General features: G+C 44.3%; 2 protein-coding genes across 2 annotated transcripts in view; one reads left to right on the top strand and one right to left on the bottom strand.

The window, feature by feature from the left end:
- bnc2 (basonuclin zinc finger protein 2) overlaps positions 1-22,201 on the bottom strand; it is a 176,016-nt gene that overhangs the window by 12,250 nt on the left and 141,565 nt on the right. The window contains exon 5 of the mRNA XM_080029620.1: positions 519-2,920. Within this exon, the coding sequence (XP_079885746.1) occupies positions 519-2,920 (2,402 nt within the window). The remainder of the gene's footprint in view (positions 1-518; positions 2,921-22,201) is intronic.
- LOC307252061 (calcium uniporter protein, mitochondrial-like) overlaps positions 1-22,201 on the top strand; it is a 236,473-nt gene that overhangs the window by 182,961 nt on the left and 31,311 nt on the right. The window lies entirely within an intron of this gene.

Here is a 22,201-nt window from a genome sequence, read left to right as displayed (position 1 = left end):
GTTTGACAAACGGCTGTCTATGTTAAAATATGCGACTTCACCCCATTTGACAAGGTGAGGTAGGGAGGGCAGGTAAACAACACACTCCAGCTGCAGGGTTGATGGGTAGGTCCTAGAGCTGGTTTGAATGTGTGTGTATATGCGTTTCTCAGCCTGACATCCCAGTCTTCTAAACTTTGACTTGACATGGAGCAGATGTCCCTGAATCAATTTGGTGTCGAATAAGCTAACAGATGTTAAGTGGTAGCATATCTAAGTATTTATCATATGGTAATGATATAATGCAAATCTTGTTTTATGAAAAAGCATATCGCTCCCAAAAATAAAACCGCTACCGTTACAAAATAAGTAGTATAATCTCGACATGTATGTAGTGGTGGGCCTAAAATCTTGATTGTGATAGACATAAGCATACATAAAAACTTGAATAAATGCATAAACATTTCTATTGAACCTACCTGCGACTGTTGCAATTACATTTAAATAAAAAGGTTACATTACGGAGTTCAAGCACTAACCTGTCTCGACTCCGCCGGGAAGGAAAGGCAGCGTTGCAACCAGACACGGTGCACACATGCATCTCTTTGAGGTGCACATTCTTGTAGTGTAGTTTCATGCTATAGGAGCTCTTGAAGCTCTTCTTACACACATAGCAGATCTTGGGGTCAGGACTTGAGCATGGGTCTCCTTCTGGTGATTGAGAAGAAGGGAATTTGGGTGGGCTGGCACCATAGGCCATCGAAGAGATGAAACTCTCGTGAAGAGCAGCCATGCTTGCAGCAGCGGCAGCCGCTGCGGCCATGCCTCCGTTGTAGAGGCCATATTGGCCCATGCAGAACATGTCGTAAGTTGGATCATTGAGTTCTTCCTTGATCTTGATGGGGAGCTGATGAGGGGAAGGTGAGGAATGACCCTTGCCTTCCATTTTTCTCAAATGGGCTTCCTCACCACCCTCATCGTCCTGTTCCTTGTCCAGACCCCTTTCACCTCTGATGTTTTTTTGTTGTTCCTCCACATCTATCAGCTCATCACGGTAGAACATCTTAGAATCAGAGGTTTCAGACTCATTCTCAAAGTCTCTTTCGTGGTCTTGGTCCTCAGAGGTGAAGCTGTCCATGCAGCGTAGCTCGCCAGAGCCTTGAAGATCATTTCCACCCCTGCTTTCACTACCAGTCCCTTCACGACATTCATCTTCACTCTGTCTCATCATGCCTCTCAGAGCCAGGCCAGGGCTCATCTCATCCTGGGAAGGGGATTGCTGCCCACTACCACCACTGTGGTTTCCAGTACCAGTGCCACTGGTGTTGTTGCTGTTACAGTTACCATTCATTTTGACATTGTTGTGAAATAGGGATGACTGGTGATGGTGGTGATTATGGTGTAAGTTATCATCGTCATCATCATCTTTGTCGTCATATTCATCAGCCACATCAATGACTTCCTTCTCAATCTTCACGGGCATGCTAGATTTACGAGGTTTCTTTTTGGGTGTGGGTTCACAGCTTCCAGTGGTAAGGTCGTGATTGGCATTATGTGTATGTAAGCGGTGGGACATGTGTCCTGTCTCTGACATGTGAACATTATTATGTGAAGCCGCAGCTGCAGCAGCCAGGATCTGCTGGTCCATTAGGGTGGTACTGTTGGTGGTTGTGGGAAGGATGGGGCTGGTGGGCAGTGACACTGGAGGACTAACAAGGTCTGCAGGGGACAGTAGTGTACGGTAGAATGGGGGCACTGGCTGAACTGGCTGCACTGACTTCAGGCTGGGGAACACCAGTGGGCTGTGTAGGGGTGAATGAAGCATAGGGTCTACAGGTGGAGTAGTAAAGCCAAGTGGTGGCCTTCCAGGGCTGGTGAGTGTGTATCCACCATTCTTGGTGCTTGAAATGACAGGTGTACCAGGAGCTGAATTGCCACGGATGAGGTCCTTGTCACGGTTATTGCGCAGCATCGGCATGTGCAACCGTGGATTAGGATTGGCACTGTGGCGATTGCGGCTGCGCAGTGAGCTGAAGACCATGTTGCAGCCCTCAATGGTGCAACGGTGTTTAATCTTCAGGTGTACAGCATTATAATGTATCTTAAGGGTGCCTTTGTCATAAAAGGTTTTGCCACAAGAGTTGCAGCACACACGACCCTTGCGTGAGGTGGATCCCATGCGGCGCATGCGATGCATCTTGGAGTGAAAGGAAGAATGGCCGATGGATTTAGAGTGCTCTTCCTTTACAAAGTGGTGTCGGACCTGATGGTCACTCAAGCTGTTTGGTGGCTGAGGTTGAGTTTGGGACCGCTGTTGGCCCTGCTGCTGTTGGAGCTGTGTCTGCTGTTGCTGCTGTTGGTGAGCATCCTGGCTGGAAGGGGTTGGTGAGATGGGTGATGCCCTGTTGCTGGGCTCGGTCTTGGGTTCAATGTTGTTGTTCAAGGCTCCCAGGGATCCACGGCTAGGGCTCTGGCCTGTGCGGAAGGGTGACAGGGAAACTTCTGAGTCACTGGTGTCCACCTGTTCAACTTGGTGTGGCAGGTTGGGTTCCCGGAGCCGGAGAGCAGACTGCTCAAGTGGCAAGCCATTTGGGGGCAAGCCCAGCATGGGAGCAGATACTGGGTTGATGTACTGGAAGGGCAAGAGGAAAGCTAAGCTGTTGGGGATATTCTCAAAATGGTGAACGCTAGATGGGCTACTGCCTTCCACATGTGTCATGAGCCCCGGGCTACGGGTCCTGTTGTTGCTTTCAATGAATGTCCGGATCCCGGAGTCTGTCTTGGCGGAGGGAACTGTAACTGCTTGACCTTCCTTCTCCTGAATTGCCATCAGCTCCACAATGGACTTGGTCTCACCGAAGCGCAGGAACTGCTGCAGGGTGATAATCTCCTCTTCTCTGGACATGATGGACCAGCGGTCCAGCACCTTGCCTGCAGCATCCTAGATGCCCCAGAAGAGAAAAGAGAAAAACAAACCATTATTGATTGTGCATAATCAGTGTGGTCAAAGGAGAAGATAGAGCAGGGGTTACTTTGTAAGGGCAAGCTTTTCTGCTCATGAAATACAGAGGCTCCTGGAGCGACAAGTAACTAGCAGAGCTTTGTCAAAAATCTCCTTCCTCCACTGCCCCTCTCTGCGATCCACTCATTTCTTTTTTCTATAAATCAGCTTTGTGTATGTGATCATTAATCACACAGTGATGGGACTACTCAAGAGTTTAATTGAGTCTCAAGCAAACAAATCAAAAGCACTGAGGTGGAGGTGATTAACAGGTCACTGGGACTTCCAACATTGTAGGGATGTTAATCTGTGAAACTGACAAAAAGCAGCTTTGTGAAATGTATGAACTCTTTCTGGGACTCCCTCTGTACACAAACAGTATCCAGGGATTTTTACATGTAAATTGTGTTAGCCAGAGAATGGCTCCGGAAATAATAGAATAATTAATGCAAGCCACTAATCGCACCTTGGATGGCAGGCATTCTTCTCAGTATGTCCTCAATCTCTAATGCAGTGAAATGCTTAAGGGAGAATGGTACTACTACACTCCAGTGTGTATCAGGGAATGGCTTTGGACATTCATGTTTATTTAAACTCATGTATATTTAAGGTTGTGTTTGAGTGTGCCTTGACTGTGGCATTGGGCTGGTGTTCCTTTCATTTGGCAGGCTGCATATGTATCATGCTTTATGTTTGTGACGGCTTACGGATGTATAACATGTGTCACCTTAAATATTAATCGTATCAATATGTTAGCATGTTTTACAGGATGCACAACATGTTTCATTATCAATGTCATTGGTGAAATATTTGGACATTTGGGCATTTTCAGTTGACAGGGTCTACCTATGAAAATGGGAGTTATAATAACTTTTGGCACATCCAGTTCCTCAATTACAGGGGCTTGGTTGTGCCAGTTCCCATCTAAAGAGACCAGAACTACTCCAATGGGACTTGGAATATTCCTTACAGAGCACTTTACTTGGGTGTGTCTTTTAGAGATGTGCTATTTAAAAAAAAATAGAAGCTTAGCTTCGACTCCTTGCGAAAATGTGAACATTGTTTAACATCAAGAAAGGAAAGCAATTCTGTGAAAGAATATTGGAAATGCATGAGAATTTACATTATGGTTGAGCTACTAAATTTGAGGTAATGAATCTTTCATCCAGTTATTTTGTTCTCGTAAAAACCCACATATTTTCCTGCTCCATAGCATAAATTAAAGAAATGATGATCCTCATATCACTGCTGCCACTGCTTGTTATATAACATATAATGGTATGGGATGTTTGCGTGAACAAGATAGAACTTGAGGAAAGGGACATTGTGTAAATACTTCATTTCACACACATGTTCCTGGGGGAACCGGCGCAAGTGACATCAGGGGAATAATGCAAGTGATGACAATTAGTCACAGTGAAATGGTAACACTCCATCTGTGCCCCTAGCTGCTGGCATCTATAAAAGATAAATGGCAACTCTGGTGAGTAAAAAGCTGTAAAAACCAACATCACAAATCACAAAGGGCCTGTAAGTAGAAAACAGAAGATAAATGTTTAAAGAGAGGCAGCGAAAGAGAGAGAGAGAGAGAGAGAGAGAGAGAGAGAGAGAGAGAAAGAGAGAGAGAGTGAGAGAGAGAGAGTACTGGAGAGACAAGGAGGAAGAAGAGCAGAAAAACAGAGAAAATAAAAGTGTGAGTGGTTTCATATCATGCCCTCAGATATAATGGAGAAAAAGATTCTTCTGAGACGAAACATCAATAGTCACTGGGGTATTTGTTGTTAAATATACATTAAAAACATTTTACACTTTCATTCTGTGCGCTCTGGAGTTTTTGCCTGGAGGTATGACTTTAAATTCTAGCCTGGGCACTATTATTTCATACTGCATGGCCATCTGGGCATTAGTACTTCCATTTGATTTTAATTGAAACAAAAACATGAGAGCAAATGAGAAAGTGCATTTTTAAATAGTTACACAACCACATAGGAAATTGAAGTTATAAGAAGTGGATCAGTCTTTTAATCATTTCTAATGAAAAAAAAAAATTCACTTGTGAGTGTTACTCATGCTCTGCTTAGAAGCATTTAAAAAAATTTAATTTGAGTCTGTTACTCTAATCAATAGTGTTTCCGTTTTGTAAGAAGTAAATAGCAATAAGGAGTATTTGCATTTATTCTGGATCATTAGTAGGCAACTTTATATAAAATTTGGCCAATTTAAGATAGCTTATTATCAATTTCCTAACTGCCCTACTTTGATGTTTGAATAAGAACAGCACATTCCCAAAAATGAGGAAATTGCAATGGGAATTCCAGATTACTCTCAAGATATCATTAAATGAAACTACAAAAGCTTTTGCAACACATCAACGAGATCGCTTGACCATAGTGTTGTTATCCTGCCCCGCCTCAATCACTGACTGGATCATTTAAGGTTTAGACATTTACACTATCCTCAACTAGTCCTACCCTGTGCCTCCACTTCCCCACTCATGAGGTCAAACAAAAGCCAAAACACAATGACACGGTCCAAACTGCAACTCATTAGTGTTAGGTAGAGCCAGCCAGCTGTCAGAAAAGGTCAGCAGTTCTGCTATGCACTGGACCCTGTCTGGGAGGAGGCTGTCCAAGCACTCCTCGTTCACCGGTCAATTGAGTTTTGGAGGCCAGTCAACAAGCGTTTGGGTTTGGGTCAGGCTTGGAGCACAAAGTCAAAAAAGCTAATTCAGAAATGTAACAAAATATGTCTTGAAAAAGATTTAGTCTGTGTGGAACCTAGTAGGCCTATAGTAGCCTTTCAGTACATGGCTGTTTCTAAGAAGCTATTGCAGTTGCTCATTTATAACAATACATATTTGCAATATATCACTTTCAAGTATAAATGTTAAATTCCAGAGATTAATGCTTAATGTAGATCACCCTCCAACAGCTTAATAAACAACCAAAGATGAGAAAGTTATGTATTCTATTAGAATACGTATCAAAAGTACTTGCTGGTAAACATTTGCAGACAAACGCAAGCCCCTGTGGTCCTTACTACAGTAAGTCTCACAACTCCACTCCCCTGCATTAGCCTTGTGATGCTGTGAGAGAAACAAATATGCCATTAGAAGCACTTTTACAAGTAGGCACTCATCTTCCAATTAGCTTAATGTGGCCCTCTTTCCCCTATATTTTCCAGGCGTGCCCCACCTCTTCTTGTACACTCCCTCCAGTAAAATCTCATTAATCCAACCCTCCCCCATCTCCCCCAGTGCTATGACATATTAGCCTGTCATTATGCATCCTAGAGTCCTTTAAACAATACAGCTAAACCTCTGTTTGCCAGGTTAATGACTATTAGCCAATAATTACAGCAGAGAGACGATGAAGTACCCACTTTATCCGGTAGACAGCCTGCTGCTGTTAGTTTATTTTATCTGCCTGCCTCCACGTCTCTCAGAATTAACCTAGCAAGGGCTGTATTTATTCATCTCCCTACCCCTGCAATGCATTCTTAATTCATGGCTGTCTCTAATGCTGTGGCACTGGATGTTGTGTAGTGGGTGTGTAGTGTGGGGTATCCACCTTGCAAATTGCTGACAATGAGGTTGAGCAAATGATGGCCTTGTCATGGACCAGGGCACCACTGTCAGTTAAAACAAATCAGGCAATTATGCAATTAGCAGGTTATGTGTTTGGATGTATTAAGAGCTAGGATGTGCAGCGTTGTTAGGTTGCATGCTGTGCATTAGGGATTAAGAGCTTAACATGTATATGCTTTTCACTAATCATCGCCTATCATACTAAGTGACTGAATGTTTTGGTGGATACAGATACATGAAAAAGGGGAAAATAATGGCTCTAAATCTATCGTATCGAACTGTGCCTATGTACAGTAGATGGAATTGGAAATCTCTGACTCTCCGGGGTTTTGTCATTAAAAACATCTCTGACACTAACATTTTCATGTAACTATATAAATTGGCATGATGTCCTGTGTACAATCTGTATTAGGATGACGTTACCTTGGTTGGACATTAACATAAGGCCCACTCAGACGGTCATAAGACAGTATCACTTGCGATAAGGGGGGGATCAGTTCTCACAATGGCAAAGTGAACCATGGGAACCACATTGATTTCGCCAATCACCTTGCAGTGAATGCGATCTCCACCAAGCCTCGAGGGGACTCCTCATTGATCTCCAGTCCTGCTTTCAGATCCAGTTCCTTAAAAAAAAATGCTCTATCCCTGTGTTCGCCACTTCAAGGGAGGTTAAGCAGAAGTTCCTTGTGATCTGAGAAGGTCTTGAACCTTGCTGCTTCCCTTTTCTATATTCTGTTTCTCTCCTACAAGCCATCTCGGGATGTATGAATAATGCAGAGGATCTAGTGGCGAGGGGTGCCATGGGGGATGGGTTCACGCAAAGCCCACTGCCTGGAGCCATCACATCAGAGGGCAAGAGCTCCCAAGACACAGCCCGCTCCCCCATAGGCTCCCCAGTGGCCGGTCATAGGTCATGTGTGAACAACCAGCTCTACTTCTTCTCCTGTGATGGACCACAGGGAAATCACTAGTCCACGTCCAGATGTGGGTGGAGGACATTTGTAAGAATCATAAGAGGTTGAAATTTGCACTCTGTGATCTTAATACATTCCTCTTTTATGCTCGGCACATCAAAATAATGGATTTGTGTGTTCTACCTGCATGTTTTTGATGTTTAGGATACTGCCTAAATATTAACTTGTATTTGTATAGCAAGATGACAGTCTACTGTAAACTTTCTGCAGATGTACAAGATGACAGAAGTGTATAGTTAACATGGCAACAGTGAAAACATGTCATTCTTTCATCAAAGACAGACGGAGCAGTATCCATGCAGACATATCAGTCACAATTATGTCAACTCGTAGTTGCTTATTACATACTTGGTGAACTGTTCCTTTTTGAAAATGTACAGGAAATAGTTTAAATCAATGGTGTTGAAGGACGACAGCCACACATTTCAACACTAAAGGTGATATAATAAATATAATATAATAAAGTCAAGGATCCTTTGGCCACCTCTGAGTGGAACTTGGAAGAGATCTGTTCAAATTTGAATCATTCTTAATCATTTAATTAACAACCACACAAAGGGCATTGCCTTGGTCAATAATATGCTCAATACTGCCAGAGAGGAAAGCTCGCTGGGCTCTGGTGTGAGTGAATGTGAAGAGGCCGGGCCAGACACACTGATCAGCCAGCAGGCTGCAAGGTATCCTGCCTTCACTTCTCAACCTGATTTAACTCATGGCTTTGGTTAAAATTTCATGACTGTGTGTTAGTTGTTGCTAAGGGCACACTAATCGACTGGAGTGAGATTTATAGTGCAGTTGCAGACTGTGAGGATAGGGAGGGGGGAGGTGGGGGGGGGGGGGGTTATTATAAAGGACTTTACCACAGACGGGTGAGTCACTATCTGGCACATCCCATGTTCCAGGTGCCCTTTAGTAAGCAGTTTCCGTTTCTTTTCCCCCCTGAGTTGTCTTTTTTCATTATCTATTTTTGAAAACAAACCCGTATTTTTGAAGCAAGGGCCTCTAACCTCTGAATCATCCTACACCTCTGACCTCCACCACCACCACCATCACCACCGTTTTTTTTGCTTTAAAGCTGTCCCAAGCTGCATCTTTAAAAAGTGAAAAGGACAGTCCTTTGGCCACATCCCAGCAGAGGTGCAGATGGGGCAGCACATGGAAGCCATTTCAGGACCCTGTGCGCTGCAGAGTAGAGCCGGCCTTTCTCTTGAGTTCAGAACCTCTGACTGCCTCGCAGCACTTTCATGTGAGCAAACGTCTGGGCCTGGACTGATGTATTGATTCCCTGTCAGTTTTCACAAAGCATACACAATAACATTGGCTTGCCTCGCCCAACTGTGCTAAGGAACCGTAGCCGTGGTCAATGTGTAAAACTCAGCGGGCCTAGCACTGAGCTCGGGGGGATGCCTCAGAGAAGGGAGGTGGAGTGATAGAAGCGGCAAAGGGAACGCCTGATGGTTCACATTAATTGAGGATGATTCGTGTGATGTGCTGGGTCTGAATGCAGCAGCAGCCAGGTCTGTCGTGGGCCTGGGAGACAGATGTGGGGGCCGCTGTGCCCCCTCCAGGGCCAGTGAGGAGCAGTGAGGCGGCTGAGAAATGGTCTGTCTGTCCAATGTGTGTGTGTTATATCACATCTCCTTTGTCTTGATTACTATTTTGGCAGGAGGCCGGTGCAGAGAAGGTGCATTAACATATGCTCACAATTTGCTCTTTGGCCACGTAGTTACATGTTTCTACTCTGTCTGTCTGATACTGTCTGTCTGTATCTGTCAATGTTGTTTCTCTTTTGTGTAATACGCTTATCACATTATCCTTAAGCTAGTAATGGTTAGTAAAACACAAACTTGGAACCTGATTAAAGTATAAATGCGTATGTATTGAAAATCGAAACATTACATGGGAGCCAAGCTCTAAAACCAGTATGTGATTTATTTTTATTTTTATTACTATACTTTCTATAACGTTTTGTATTGTGGAAATCCTAACTAAAGAAATGTGTTACACTTTCCTATACTACCTGGAACATAGCATTGATATCTACACATCAAAATAATTCACGCATCGCTTTCACATAATTTTGTAAAAGGAAATAGATGTGAATGGATAATGGATCATACCATGGGTCAATCTCCCAAGTCATTTTGTTTTGGTCTGGCTTTGGAACAGATACGGGTGTTTGTAACACCCAGCCGCACTGCATTAGAGGAGCTTTTCAGCTTTCTCCTGTGCTTTTGCTATGGAGCATGCAGGAGGAAAGAGAATAAGCTAATGGACTCTTTACTTAATGTGATCAGAGCCATTATTGACATGCTGCCAGGAAGATGCAAGACCATTAACTCGAGCCTCTCTCTCTCTCTCTGGTACCTTCCCTCCACCCCGCTCCTTTCCCAGACAGTATTTCACTGCCAGCCCGGCTCACATACAGAGGAAAGGGCCACTAGGGGGTCTGGCTGCCCCTAAGGAGTCTGTGTCTGTCATGTTAACTCAGCAACAATGATACAAAGTGTTTGGCGAATTGGCTACAATGTGTTGCTCAGGACTTTAGTTATTAGTTTAGCTATGGTATCTATCTGTGTTGTTGTTGTGTATATGAATATGTTGAAAATGTGTCAGGATGATATCAGTGACTGCTGGACAAGTGCTCCGATATTTATGACCTTATATGTGGTTGTTGGCTCAGCAGCATACCAAATGTTACAAAATCCAACATCCCCGGTTTTAAATCAGCAGTTATTACTCAGTTAAATGCTGTTATAAAAATAATGTGTTGGAATCTCTGACACATCAGGCAGACATAAAATGAAATTTAAGGTACAAAAGATGTATATCATATTATCAAGGTACAAAATAGAATGAATTATGAATCTTGAAAAGAAAGAAAGCTACCTAATAGACCAAAGTGAGTTATAGTATGTTTCAAACTGCAATGGTATATTCATATAATGAACATTTAAAAAAAAAAAAAACATTTAAAAAAAGCATGATCGCATGACATTGAAGGGTTGAGTGAATTAGACAGCAAACATGTTGGTTATGTCTTATTGTGAACAACACTAATCATTTGTTTTTAATTGATGCATAACGCTGGGTTATCAATCAAAGAAGTGCGCGGTGGTGTTTTTCTTATGTTTAATCAAATCCAAATAGTGCAATTGTCCAAATGGTCCCATATTACAAACAGTGCAGTATCCCCTTATTTAAACTGCCTCACTGGAATTGTTGCCTGGCATGTGAGTTGGCTCATTTATCTTGGAGGCGGAGGGTGCCAGTGTGGCTGCAGTGTAATTTACACTAGTCCAACCTTTGTGCCAGAACACATCTATCCCTTTGGCCTAGGGGCTCACATAGCTTGTGGCCCAGAGATGTTGGTGTTTATGCGTGTGTGTGTGTGTGTGTGTGTGTGTGTGTGTGTGTATGTGATAATGTATGCTTGTGTCTGTGATCATGTGGGTACCACAGGAAGTGCTCAGGTCTCTCGAGGCATGGTTCCAGGTCCCTGGGCCTGTCTACTGTCATAAGTTCCAGAATGGTGATTACTTACTGCAAAAATAAACACCATTACCATCTGGTGCTGCCTCTCTCGTACTGTAACCTATACAGCAAGGAAAGCTCTAGACCATCAAAACACAGGACTGAGAACAACAGAACAGAAAATAAATCTATGCTGTAAAATTGAAATTGTTTTATTTTTTTGTACATTTGTGAGCATATGCCATATAATAATCAGCATAATACCTTTCATTTTAGAATATTTAAATTTAAATCAAACACTGTTGGTTAAAAAACAAGTACTCATCTATTTGAGGGAGCCGATGTAGTGAAGAACAAAAGGTTTATGGCGACGCATGGTGAGAGAGGTTGGAATATGGGGGTCATTCAAGACCGCTGAGGCCTCGCAGAGCCAGCATATGTTTGATCCATCCACAGCACATCTGGTTCTCGACACACTCAATCCATTTCACTCTACTTCTTCTTTTTAGATTTTCATTGTTCCTCACGGTCCACTAAACTCTGCATTACCCCTCGCGGCCCACAAATATTCATTCACAGTCACTCATTCTGCCTACTTTATAATATACAGTCATTTTAACATAGGTTTCTGAATTTTTGCACGTCATTTGAATATTTGTCCTTAACATTCGCCTGTATATTTTATAACCACACAGCTGCAAGGAGGTCTCTTCTTTTTAAATGGGTTTAAGTTGTAATTCCCCAGCAAGGAACTCCAACCCCAGTGGCACTAGACAGGGAAATGAAAGCTGTCATTCTCATTGTATAGTGGGCCCTGGGAGGGTCATACTGTGCTTTAACAGCTTCATTGTTTCTTTTATTGTGGAAACACTGGAGGGGCGTGTGCTGCACAGGTTTTCTGAAATCTGGACGTGCGACGTGACAAGAGGACTGTCAACTCCCTGTAACTCTCCATGCAACTTCCTTTAATAAATGTCAACTCTGTGACCCGGCGGCAGATTCCCTGGCAGGCTTGGGTGGCCGTGTCAGCAGGCCGGCGGGGCCACACAATGTCTGGGCCTGGCCTCGGTGACATGGGGGAAGTGGAGCGCACCGCTCTGCTGTTTGTACAGAGAAGGGATGCAGAGGGCCACCTGGAGGCTCTGGTCCAGGATCACTCGACAAAAACATAACCTGTGTGTGTGTGTGTCGGTCTGACGTTGGTACGGTTGCATTTTTGTGTTTGCACGAAGGTACAAAGGTCTAATAATAAAATCTAAATGCTTGCCTGAATATAGCAAATTGAATATGGTTTATGCTGTGCTAATAACGCCTGTAGGTTTAGGTCCTGATTTCAGCCTCAGTAGTGTGTAATGCAATCTTCCTGTGTTTGGGTATGAGCTGGTCTGGCAGTGCTGTGCAGTGCAATGCTATTGATCCCTATAGCCTTGTGGTCTGCAGGGTTCCTGTCAGAGAACGCAATGAGCCGGAGCACCTTCCGCCCCCCCCCCTGCTCTGTGTAGCAGTACAAGCTAAACAGCCATCACAGAAACTCAATACAGGCAGACAAGGCCCTATAGTCGTCAGCTAGCAGCAGCAGTGCCCTACGACGTCCCGCGAGGCACCGGCTAAGTCAATTTAGTGTCAGTGTAGCATCTCACCTCTTAGACCTGTTGTCATCCTAATATGTCTCTCCATATGAGCTACAAGGCTGTGAGAGGAACCCAGATGCAATAAGTATGGATTAGCTAATGTCCAGGTGCTGTCTGAGTCTTGTAGAGATGGAGGGGGGTGGTAGCTAACGATAGTAATAGCCTCTAACAGGGTGTCTGGCTGTGGCTTGGAGGTGAGATGGGGGCATGCAAGCTTCTGGGATTTCTAAGGAGCTCTGGGAAATAAACTTTCCTCTCAGCCGCAGAAGAAAAGCGGAAGGGGTGAAAGAGATAACATTGAAAGAATGATTAGTGAGCAGAGGAAGAGATGGAAAGAGTGCGATGGGCTGTTAATGTTTTTTCCTGACTATTGATCAACCTGGAGGGCTAGAGTTGTCTGGGTTAGAGGTCTTGATGCCCTCTCCTTGTCTGCTCTGTGTCTGTGTGTTAATGTGTGAACCTCTTCATTTGTATTCCACTTGTACAGTTGCCCTGTGTGTAGGCCAAAGCGCCTGACAGAGGGAGAGTGGGATGGGAGCAGAGCTCCGAAAGACAAGAAAACAAAAGGTGGGAGAAGAGGTGAACGTGTGGTCAAACGGGGGCGTAATTAGGAACCATGTTACAACTAAACTCTATATATTGATCAGGGATAATTCACACAAACCATATCTTTTCCCTCAAGCCAAAGTGCCCGGGTGCTTAAATAATTAATGTTGCATTATAACTCTTGGACATTGCTACTCAATTCCCATTTACATGTACCTGTTTGTCTGATTTCAAAACACATTTAAGTATTCAGTTTTTTCTCTGATATTTCAGATGAAATAGTTGATTGAATAATAGTAAAACAAAGAGTAGCCCTTATGTTTACCAGTGCTACCACTAAAAAAATTACACTTAGGTAGTTGTAAACAGTTTTTCAGTCCGATCACCAACAAAGAACATGCGTTGTTTCTTTTCTAATAAACAATCACTCATACATACACATGTACACACACAGAGCCATGCTGGCCATTGGCAATCCTTGCAGGAAGATGTGGAGTGGGTGCCAGCGGCTTGCTGAGTGAGTAAGCCAGTGTGCCCCTAGCTCAGTGCTGGGCACTACTCTGAGCTGCTTTGATGTGTGTGTGTGTGTGTGTGTGTGTGTGTGTGTGTGTGTGTGTGTGTGTGTGTGTGTGTGTGTGTGTGTGTGTGTGTACTGTATGGGGGGGGGGGGGGGGGGGTCAGTGAAACAGCAGAGGGACTGTGTAATCCTCTGACATGCCTGTGGAAAAATACAAGGATCCCTCTGACACTGGCTGAACTAAAAGCTCAAAGGACCCGTTAGTGTGTCCACAGGTTCATGCGTACAGGACTGACTGCAGGCTATTTGGCTATACAGACACCTAAACACACACACACAAGTCATGCACTGACACACGTCTACACACAATTAAGATGCATTGCAGTGTTCATAGTCAGCTTGCGTAGTAATGGTTTCTGGCTTGGTCACAATGATTCTTAAAAGGCTATGTCACTGGCAAGACCGTGGTGTAGCCATTTAAGGTGCTGTCCTCAACTGCGATGGCAAGCTGCATTGCCTCAGGCCCTACTCATACAGAAACACATACACACACATATGCCGGTGCATTAACACAAACAGTTCGGTTTTGCTTTTGGAATGCAGGAGTATAGGCAAAGATTTTTGGCTCGGCCGACTCTATACTTTGCATAATTGCATCTAACGTTTCCTTTAGTCTGAAGAGATGTTGTGAACCGGGTATGTTGATCATTACTTTTTGGCAGAATATCGCGCAGCCACATGTGAGAGAGGTAGCAATACAAATAATGTGTGTGTGTATGTCTGTGCACGTGCGTGTGTGTGCTAGTGTGTACATGTCTTTATCTCTACATTATGTGGCCTCTGGAGAAACAAACATAAAGGGACATTAAGCATATGAATTAGCCACAGGTCTAATGTGAGCTCTGCCAAAACAAAATGCAACAAAACAATAGTAGACATTTCATCTTCTTATTGTGTAATCGCCCATCTGACTGTCTGTGTATTTCCCCTCTTAACCCTTGAGATACTCGCTAATGGCCCTCACAATGGAATTATTTACTACCCATGGCAGGGGGGCAAATGGGTCAAGTCGTGTGTGTGTGTTTGTGTGTGTGTGTGTGTGTGTGTGTGTGTGTGTGTGTGTGTGTGTGTGTGTATGTGTGTGTGTGTGAGAGAGAGAGAGAGAGAGAGAGCGTGTACGCTTCTGCGCCCCTTGTAGTCAGAGTGAATAAAAAGGAATGATGGAATCATTGAAGCACGCAGTGACCGAGAGAAGAGGAGAAAGGAGAGGGGGACCGAAGGAGGAGTACTGAGTGGTGCCTGCTAAAGTGAAAAATCATGCCATGGTGCAGAGGGGCCTGGTTTTGTCCACAGGGAGAGGTGACTACATCTACGCTGGCACTCAAGTGCTCTTAAATACTCTCCCCTTCGCTGTCCATCTACCTCCCCCCCATGCCTTCCTCTATCTACACCAACCCCCCTATCGTCGCCCCTCTCCCTTTTCTTCCCCAGCTCTCCCCAGGTCCAGCCCAGGTACAAATGGCTATTTGCTGTACAAATCCCACAACATGTTTGTCTGCTCGTCTTTGTCCCTAACAGCATGTAAAAAGAAAAAAAAAAGAAAATTGGCCATCTCTTGAATTAAAAAAAATTGCTCCGTATAACACAAGCCTTGTGAATAGAGAAGTTACAGTGCTATTAGAAATGTCAGTGCTGAAAGAGGTTGCACGGTTTCTCAGTCAATGGGCTCTAATTCGCCATAGACCTGGGAGCAGTAATTGTGTGTGTGTGTGTGTGTGTGTGTGTGTGTGTGTGTGTGTGTGTGTGTGTGTGTGTGTGTGTGTGTGTGTGTGTGTGTGAACTTGACCATCACTTTATCTGCATCCTCCCAAGCATCTCACCACCAAGACGTCGATCTTCATTAAAATATAAAGGAATTACATCAATTATATTATGGTGTTCTTTTATTCCTACAGCGTATTGATAATTCACTGATCTTATTTAAATTTCTCATGAACAATTGTGTTTTGCATTTTCTGCAATATTGTAGTGATTATAATGAGTGAATGACAAGAGGGTGAAAAAAAAGAAATGATCAATTTGCAGTTTCCCATCCTGTTCAGCCCTAATTGTGTCATGTTGAGAGGAAAGTGCTCACTTCTTGATTTAGCGCGGCTAAATCGAGAGGTGAGCGCCGCGCAGATGAAGGGCTGTCTGCGTAAAAGGAATCAACAGTGCTGCTAACCATCACCTGCTGGTGGTTAACCCTACGGTTGCCAACACATTCAGAGAGCAGATGAAACACAATAGCAGACGAGCCTTTCATTCTTCTCACACCTACAGTCACAGAAGCCTTTCTGTCAGCTGCACACAATTGTGTGTGTGTGTGTGTGTGTGTGTTTGTACAGGGGTGCATGCATCGTAGACACATTTCCCCCTTCTAATTAGCACAAGAGAGTCCTGGGGGCAATCAGAGCCGAGGTTAATGAGGGGGGGGGGGGGGGGAGAGAGCGGAAGAGACGAGGTAGGGGTGCGGCAAAGTAACGCGCACCATGCTGCACTGGTGCTACAGTATAATACACCCTTCTTATCACGCTGTCACCCTGAAGGGGCATCAACCTCACGGCACCCTCATTGATGTTCAGGGCCTGTGACATATCATGTGTGTGTGTGTGTGTGTGTGTGTGTGTGTGTGTGTGTGTGTGCGCACGCGAAGCAGCTGTGTGAGAGTTCCTCGCCCTGATGATCTCTGTCTTGTATTATCTCTCCCTTCACGTCTCTTTCTCTCTGTAAGGCCCAGATGTGACAGCATGTTTCCCATATCACAGGGAATTGGTACACTAGGAGAAAGGGAGCAAAGGAAAGTGAGAGAGGGAGCAAGACAGAGCTGCCACAGTGGTCTTGGCATCTGTCTGTTCTCAATTGGCGTGCGGCGGTGCTGGTGGGAGAGAATGAAGCACAGTCTACCAGATGTCATTGCTGAACATTGCACCGGGCAGTGTGAGCGCTGACTCGTTACAGCACGGGCAGTATCAGCAAGATAGTGCATCCCCTCCCTCAAAACCATTCACTCTAAAAGAGTTATGATTTTGATGTTTCTATAAAAAAGAATGGAATTATTTTTGACTATTGACTAAAAAAATATCATCTGTATCTATCATTTCTCAGTCTGATTGGTACTTACTACAGTTTAGTGGTCTGCCACAAACTCCTACACATGGACTGGGTAGTGGCATCTAGTTATACATTCTTTTTTTTCCCTTTGCTTTCTTTGTATCTGTATTATATTCTGTACTAAAAAGCCGAGCATGTTTAACTCTAAATTGACAGTTGAAACACTGTGCAAATCCAGTATTTTACAGAAGAATTGTAATTTTTTAAAGGATTTTTTTTTTTATGTGATCCTTTTTTGGGATAGTTATTCATTGAGACAAAGACAGGAAAATGAAGAGCATTTTACTAAAATACCGCAAGTGGACCAATTGCCTTTTTTCTCTGTGTGCATCTCTTTAAGCATCACATTCCAGTCCCATGGTCTTGGCCCAGGTTTCACTCTCCCTCTCTTTCAGTGTGTGTGTGTGTGTGTGTGTGTGTGTGTGTGTGTGTGTGTGCGTTTGTGTCTAGGTGACCTACTGTAGCCGGTGAAATGGGAATGGTGGCTCATGTGGCTGTCACTCCAAACATGATGTGATGGGGAGGAGGGACAGAGAAAAAAGAGGATCCTGAATTATTAAAAAGAGTGCTGCCATTAGAGACATTTATACAGTAGAATGACCCGATCAAGCTATAAGCACGGACGCACACACATGTCGGTGTGCACAGAGGCCAACACACACACACACACACACACACACACACACACACACACACACACACACACACACACACACACACACACACACACACACACACACACACACACACACACACACACACACACACACACACACACACACACACACACACACTGTGACCTAATAGCCTCAGCCATATTAAACCTTTTTTTCCAGGAAGAAAATACAGAGAATATAGTTAATGTTGGTAAGGCAATTAAAAAAAAGCCTTGTTTTTATAAATGTTCAGTTTTTTCTGGTGATACTGTAGCTATATTTTTAGACTTATACTACACTTCCCCTGCATTTTGTACTCTCCCATCACTGCCAAAAGAGGACTTAAGGGTTACATTCATCCAAGCAAAATATTGCTTAAAGATTAAAGATATTGGCTTCAGATGTGCCTCATATTTTTTGCCTGTCACTATTTCATGTTGCAAAGAGAACGCGAGTCATTTTCTCCCACGTCTCACAGGCGCACAGCTATACCTTTCCCCCCCCCTTTAGTCTTCTGGCTTGTTTTTGTATCTCTCACCCGTTAACAATAACGCTCGGGGCGAGCACAGATGTAAGACGTAACAGCTACGCTACGAGAGGAAAAAAGATGAGCGGAAAAAAGATAGAAGATGAGAGAAAGGGAAACAGACGGGTAATGCTGCTCACAAGCATCACTTGTCAATTTACAGCCGCTGCTCCCTGAACCGCACCGTATAAATTTCCAGTGTGACATCCGTTTCTACTGCTTCCAAGCCGACTCGGGCTCCGTCCCACCAGATCTCCTCCCCAGACACATACTTGGAAAACCTTAAGTACAGACATTGTGCCAGATGTAGTCTGCCTTTACTTTTATTTATTAATTTTTTCGGGTTTTGAAATGTTGACTTTTTTCTGTATTGGAATCACTACGGGGGGAATGAGAATGGATGGGGTAATGTCTCAGAGGAGTGCTGCTCCAGTGTATTTGATGTGGCCGCTGCCATGCAGACAGAGCACATAAGTCCACACATATTTACTCACACACATGCACACGGGTGCACACACGCACAGGGAGTGTATGACAGTAAATCACGGGTGTGATGCGTATATGAGTGGGTTGAGGATGACGAGAAAGGCCAAAGAGCACCAGGGGATTCTGTGTATCCAACAGAGAGAGAGAGAGGCAGAGGGGAGAGAGAGGAGCTTGGCACTGCTCATCTTTGAGTGATGGCAGTTCTTCGGGGTTGAGACATGGTCTTCCTTTAATCTCTCTATCCATAGACATGGAAATGGAAAAAAAAGAGGCAGAGAGGAGGGTGGCTGAGGGGACCAAAGCGAAAACATTTGCTCGGTCTTGTGCCATATTGATTTTTTACTTCATATCTCTTTTATTTTAAGGCATACTATAAACTCACCTTTCTACTAACACGCACACATTGAGTAGATGGCAAAAACAGAATAGATGAGCCGTGACAATGGACAGGACTTTTGTCTTGACCGGGGTACAGTGACAGTGTTTTTTGATGCATGGGCAGGGCTTGTAACAAGTATATTTGACCCCCAGACGAGTCCATCTTAAAATCACACCCATATCAAAATAGCTTTAATGACTCCAGTCCCCAAAGTCTCTAACTTCTACAAAACAAGGTGTTAGACTCTTAGCCAGGAAAGGAATCTGCAAAGAAAACACAGCCTCGGAGGAGTATGAGCTTGAGGTGCTTGCACTAATACAAGATTGCATTATAAGTGCAACACCTGTTTCGACTTAAAACAAGTAAGAGGCCAGTAGCAAGATTAGCAAAACATGCCCATAAAGGGAGAAGGTGGCTGGGGCCTACGCTCTGATAACAACAGACCCTGTCCTGCGTTTGTTTCAAAGAGCTGAAGGAACTGATGTGGTCATAATGCAAAGGAATTCATTCCACTGCTGCTACATGAAGTCTGTTACTCAGCCAGAGAAAAGTGCCTGAAACCATCTATTTTTAGCTTCCGTATCATGCTGTGTTGAAAGGCGATTGGTTTTGTGTGGAATATGGACCTGTAAAAACCTCCCTAAAACATTAATAAATGGCAAGTTCAATCATAGATGTCACCACTGGTAGACTTTTACAACAGTTTTTACTCCTGCCCTAAGGTTTCTTTTTAAGCTTATAAATAGGTAATGAGATTTCACCTCACTCAACAGGAAAACACACACATATTACATACACTTATTTTTTATACCCTATAATTGCTATGATTCTAAAGGTAACCCTGGGAATATCGGTGAGTTTTTTCTTTAGACACTTTCGTGTTTTTTAGATCTCGGGAAATCAATGGAATTCCTTTCCATTGGGAAGCAGGGTGTGCAGCTCACGGTACTAAGGAGACTTGATCTAGCACTGATCCCCGGAATTTTACCATGGTAATTAGGTTTGTCAGCTTGGCAAAGTGGGAAAACGCTTTGTACTGTGTCACCACCAATGGGCTGGATTTCTGTCAGGGATCAAGATGGAACGAGCACACACCCCATATTTAAGTAGGCCCGAACTGCTTGACAAAGGTGTGATTCCCTGCTTAATGCCAGACACCGCAGCTGACAAAGCCATTGTCAACTTGTCAGGGCACGTTGGCACATTGTTCGGTGACTTGCTGTGATTGTATTTGTCAGATCACTCTTGAGTCTTGACACGGTGACGGCTGGTGGCAAAGACCTTGACAGGAAGTTAGAAGGGAGTTTAACACCTTCGTCTCCTTTTGAGCAGTTAGCAGTGGTTAGTGCTGCAACACTGGCAAATGGCAATGACACACACACACACCCCGAGCTGCTGTTCCAAGAGCTTTGTTTCGGCAACTGGCACTACACAAACACACGAGTGCACACACATACACACACAGCCACGCGACTGTGGTCTCCTTGTAACGCTTTGTTCCTCTTGGGGCCTTGCGCTGACCGTTCCTGCTCTTATCTTTGTTTATGTGGAGGAAAGTCATCAAGCGCGTCTGCGTGTGTGAGTGCCTGTGCACGGACCCCTTGCAACAAAGTTGTTTAAAGTGCACAAGAATGTGTGTGTGTGTGTGTGTGTGTGTGTGTGTGTGTGTGTGTGTGTGTGTGTGTGCAAATGCTTTGCAAATGTGTGTATGCCGAGGAGGTGATAAGGCAGTGCCTGGCACCAAAGCAACAGTTGGCAATGAGCCTTAGATCCTTAAGATGAGAGAGTAAGACTGGTGTGTATGTGAAAGCACACACACACACACACACACACACACACACACTCACACAGTGTAAAGCGGAGGTGAGGTAGAGACAACACAAATCTGGACCAGAACATTCTGAAAAAAGGCCTCTTGCAGGCTGAGCAGTGAGTGCTGGGAACTGATGTAGTGCTAAAGCATCATTTCTGGTGACCCTATATCATATCCTGTCTACGCCTGCAGCACTCAGCCCACAGAGAGCAGTGTGCCAGTGACAGCACGGCTCACTTGGTGGTCCCAGCACTCAGCCACTTACCCGTTTAATAAGACAGTCTTTAAGAGGGCAGAGCCAAGCCTATGCGTGGCGTTGGTGGAGATTTTTCTTTTTCCCCCACACATTTACAAGAGCCCTTTTTGTAGGAGGCCCAGGGGCTGGCATTCACCAAGGCTGCGTGTGTGTGTGTGTGTGTCTCTCTCTCTGGGTTAGGTATCCATTTATTATCCATTTATTACTACTATTAGTCCCTTTTTCTTTCACTCACTCTCCCGCTCTCCTTCACCTTAGTGAAATTCTAATAAACAATCAGGGTATAGCACCATGCTGAGATGCCCTGTAATGGGCTCCTAATTAGCCACTCCAAACACAGAGAGCGGCTGCTTCACGCCTCGTTTTCTGCATTCATCTGCGCTAAAACTGGATGAATTGATTCCATTTGCTCGCCACTTAATGCGCTGATTGTTTATTGGCATGGCTGGGGATAAAAACAAACAAACAAACAAACTAAAAAAATGTCTACTAGCCTGCAACGCGTGCTAATACTAATCACCATTAAAAAAAAAAAAAACAGGCTGACCTATGACGGAACTCAACTGACTTTCAAGTTTCTCAGAGGAAAAGAACGGCTTTTGCTTTCGTACCCATGCAGGGCTTCACCCAGCTTCCCCCCTCATCACCTCCCTTTCCCATCAGCCCCTCTGTCCACCTCTCCTCTCCTGTTCGAGGTGAAGTCAAGCCAGACCAATTGGTGGAGGAGAGACAGTGTCTTTCTTCAGACCACAGGCATAGGGGAAGGGAGAGAGAGATAGAAAATGAGGATATGTGTGGACAGCGGGGGTAGTCATCACCTTCTCCTCACCCCCACTGCATGACAGGTCATCCTGCTTAATAAAGGCACTCGTGCACTACACGTCAGAGAGTGAAAGAGAGATAGGCAGAAAGTGGAGAGAGGGAGAGAGAGAGAGAATCTGAGTAGGAGCATAAGAGATGTGAATTTAAAATAAAGAGTGTGACCTGAGAGACTGTTCTTTTTTCAGCAACCATCCCTTGTTATTTCGTATTCTTATGTGGAGAGCTTCCACAGGTGTGTGTCTCAGGGCCGGTGATGGTTCATGGTGAGGTCAGTTTAACCCTCTTAAACCACAACCACACAACATGTGGGTACAGTACCGGCTGTGCCCTTCTCGCCAATGGCAGGGCAATAGCACGTACAAAACACAGGAAGTCAAACACAGCTGGAGCCATTGGTAA

Source organism: Ammodytes marinus, assembly GCF_949987685.1.
Source record: "Ammodytes marinus genome assembly, chromosome: 6".
Classification (NCBI taxonomy): Eukaryota; Metazoa; Chordata; class Actinopteri; order Uranoscopiformes; family Ammodytidae; genus Ammodytes; species Ammodytes marinus.
This window is presented reverse-complemented; position numbering and strand designations above follow the sequence as displayed.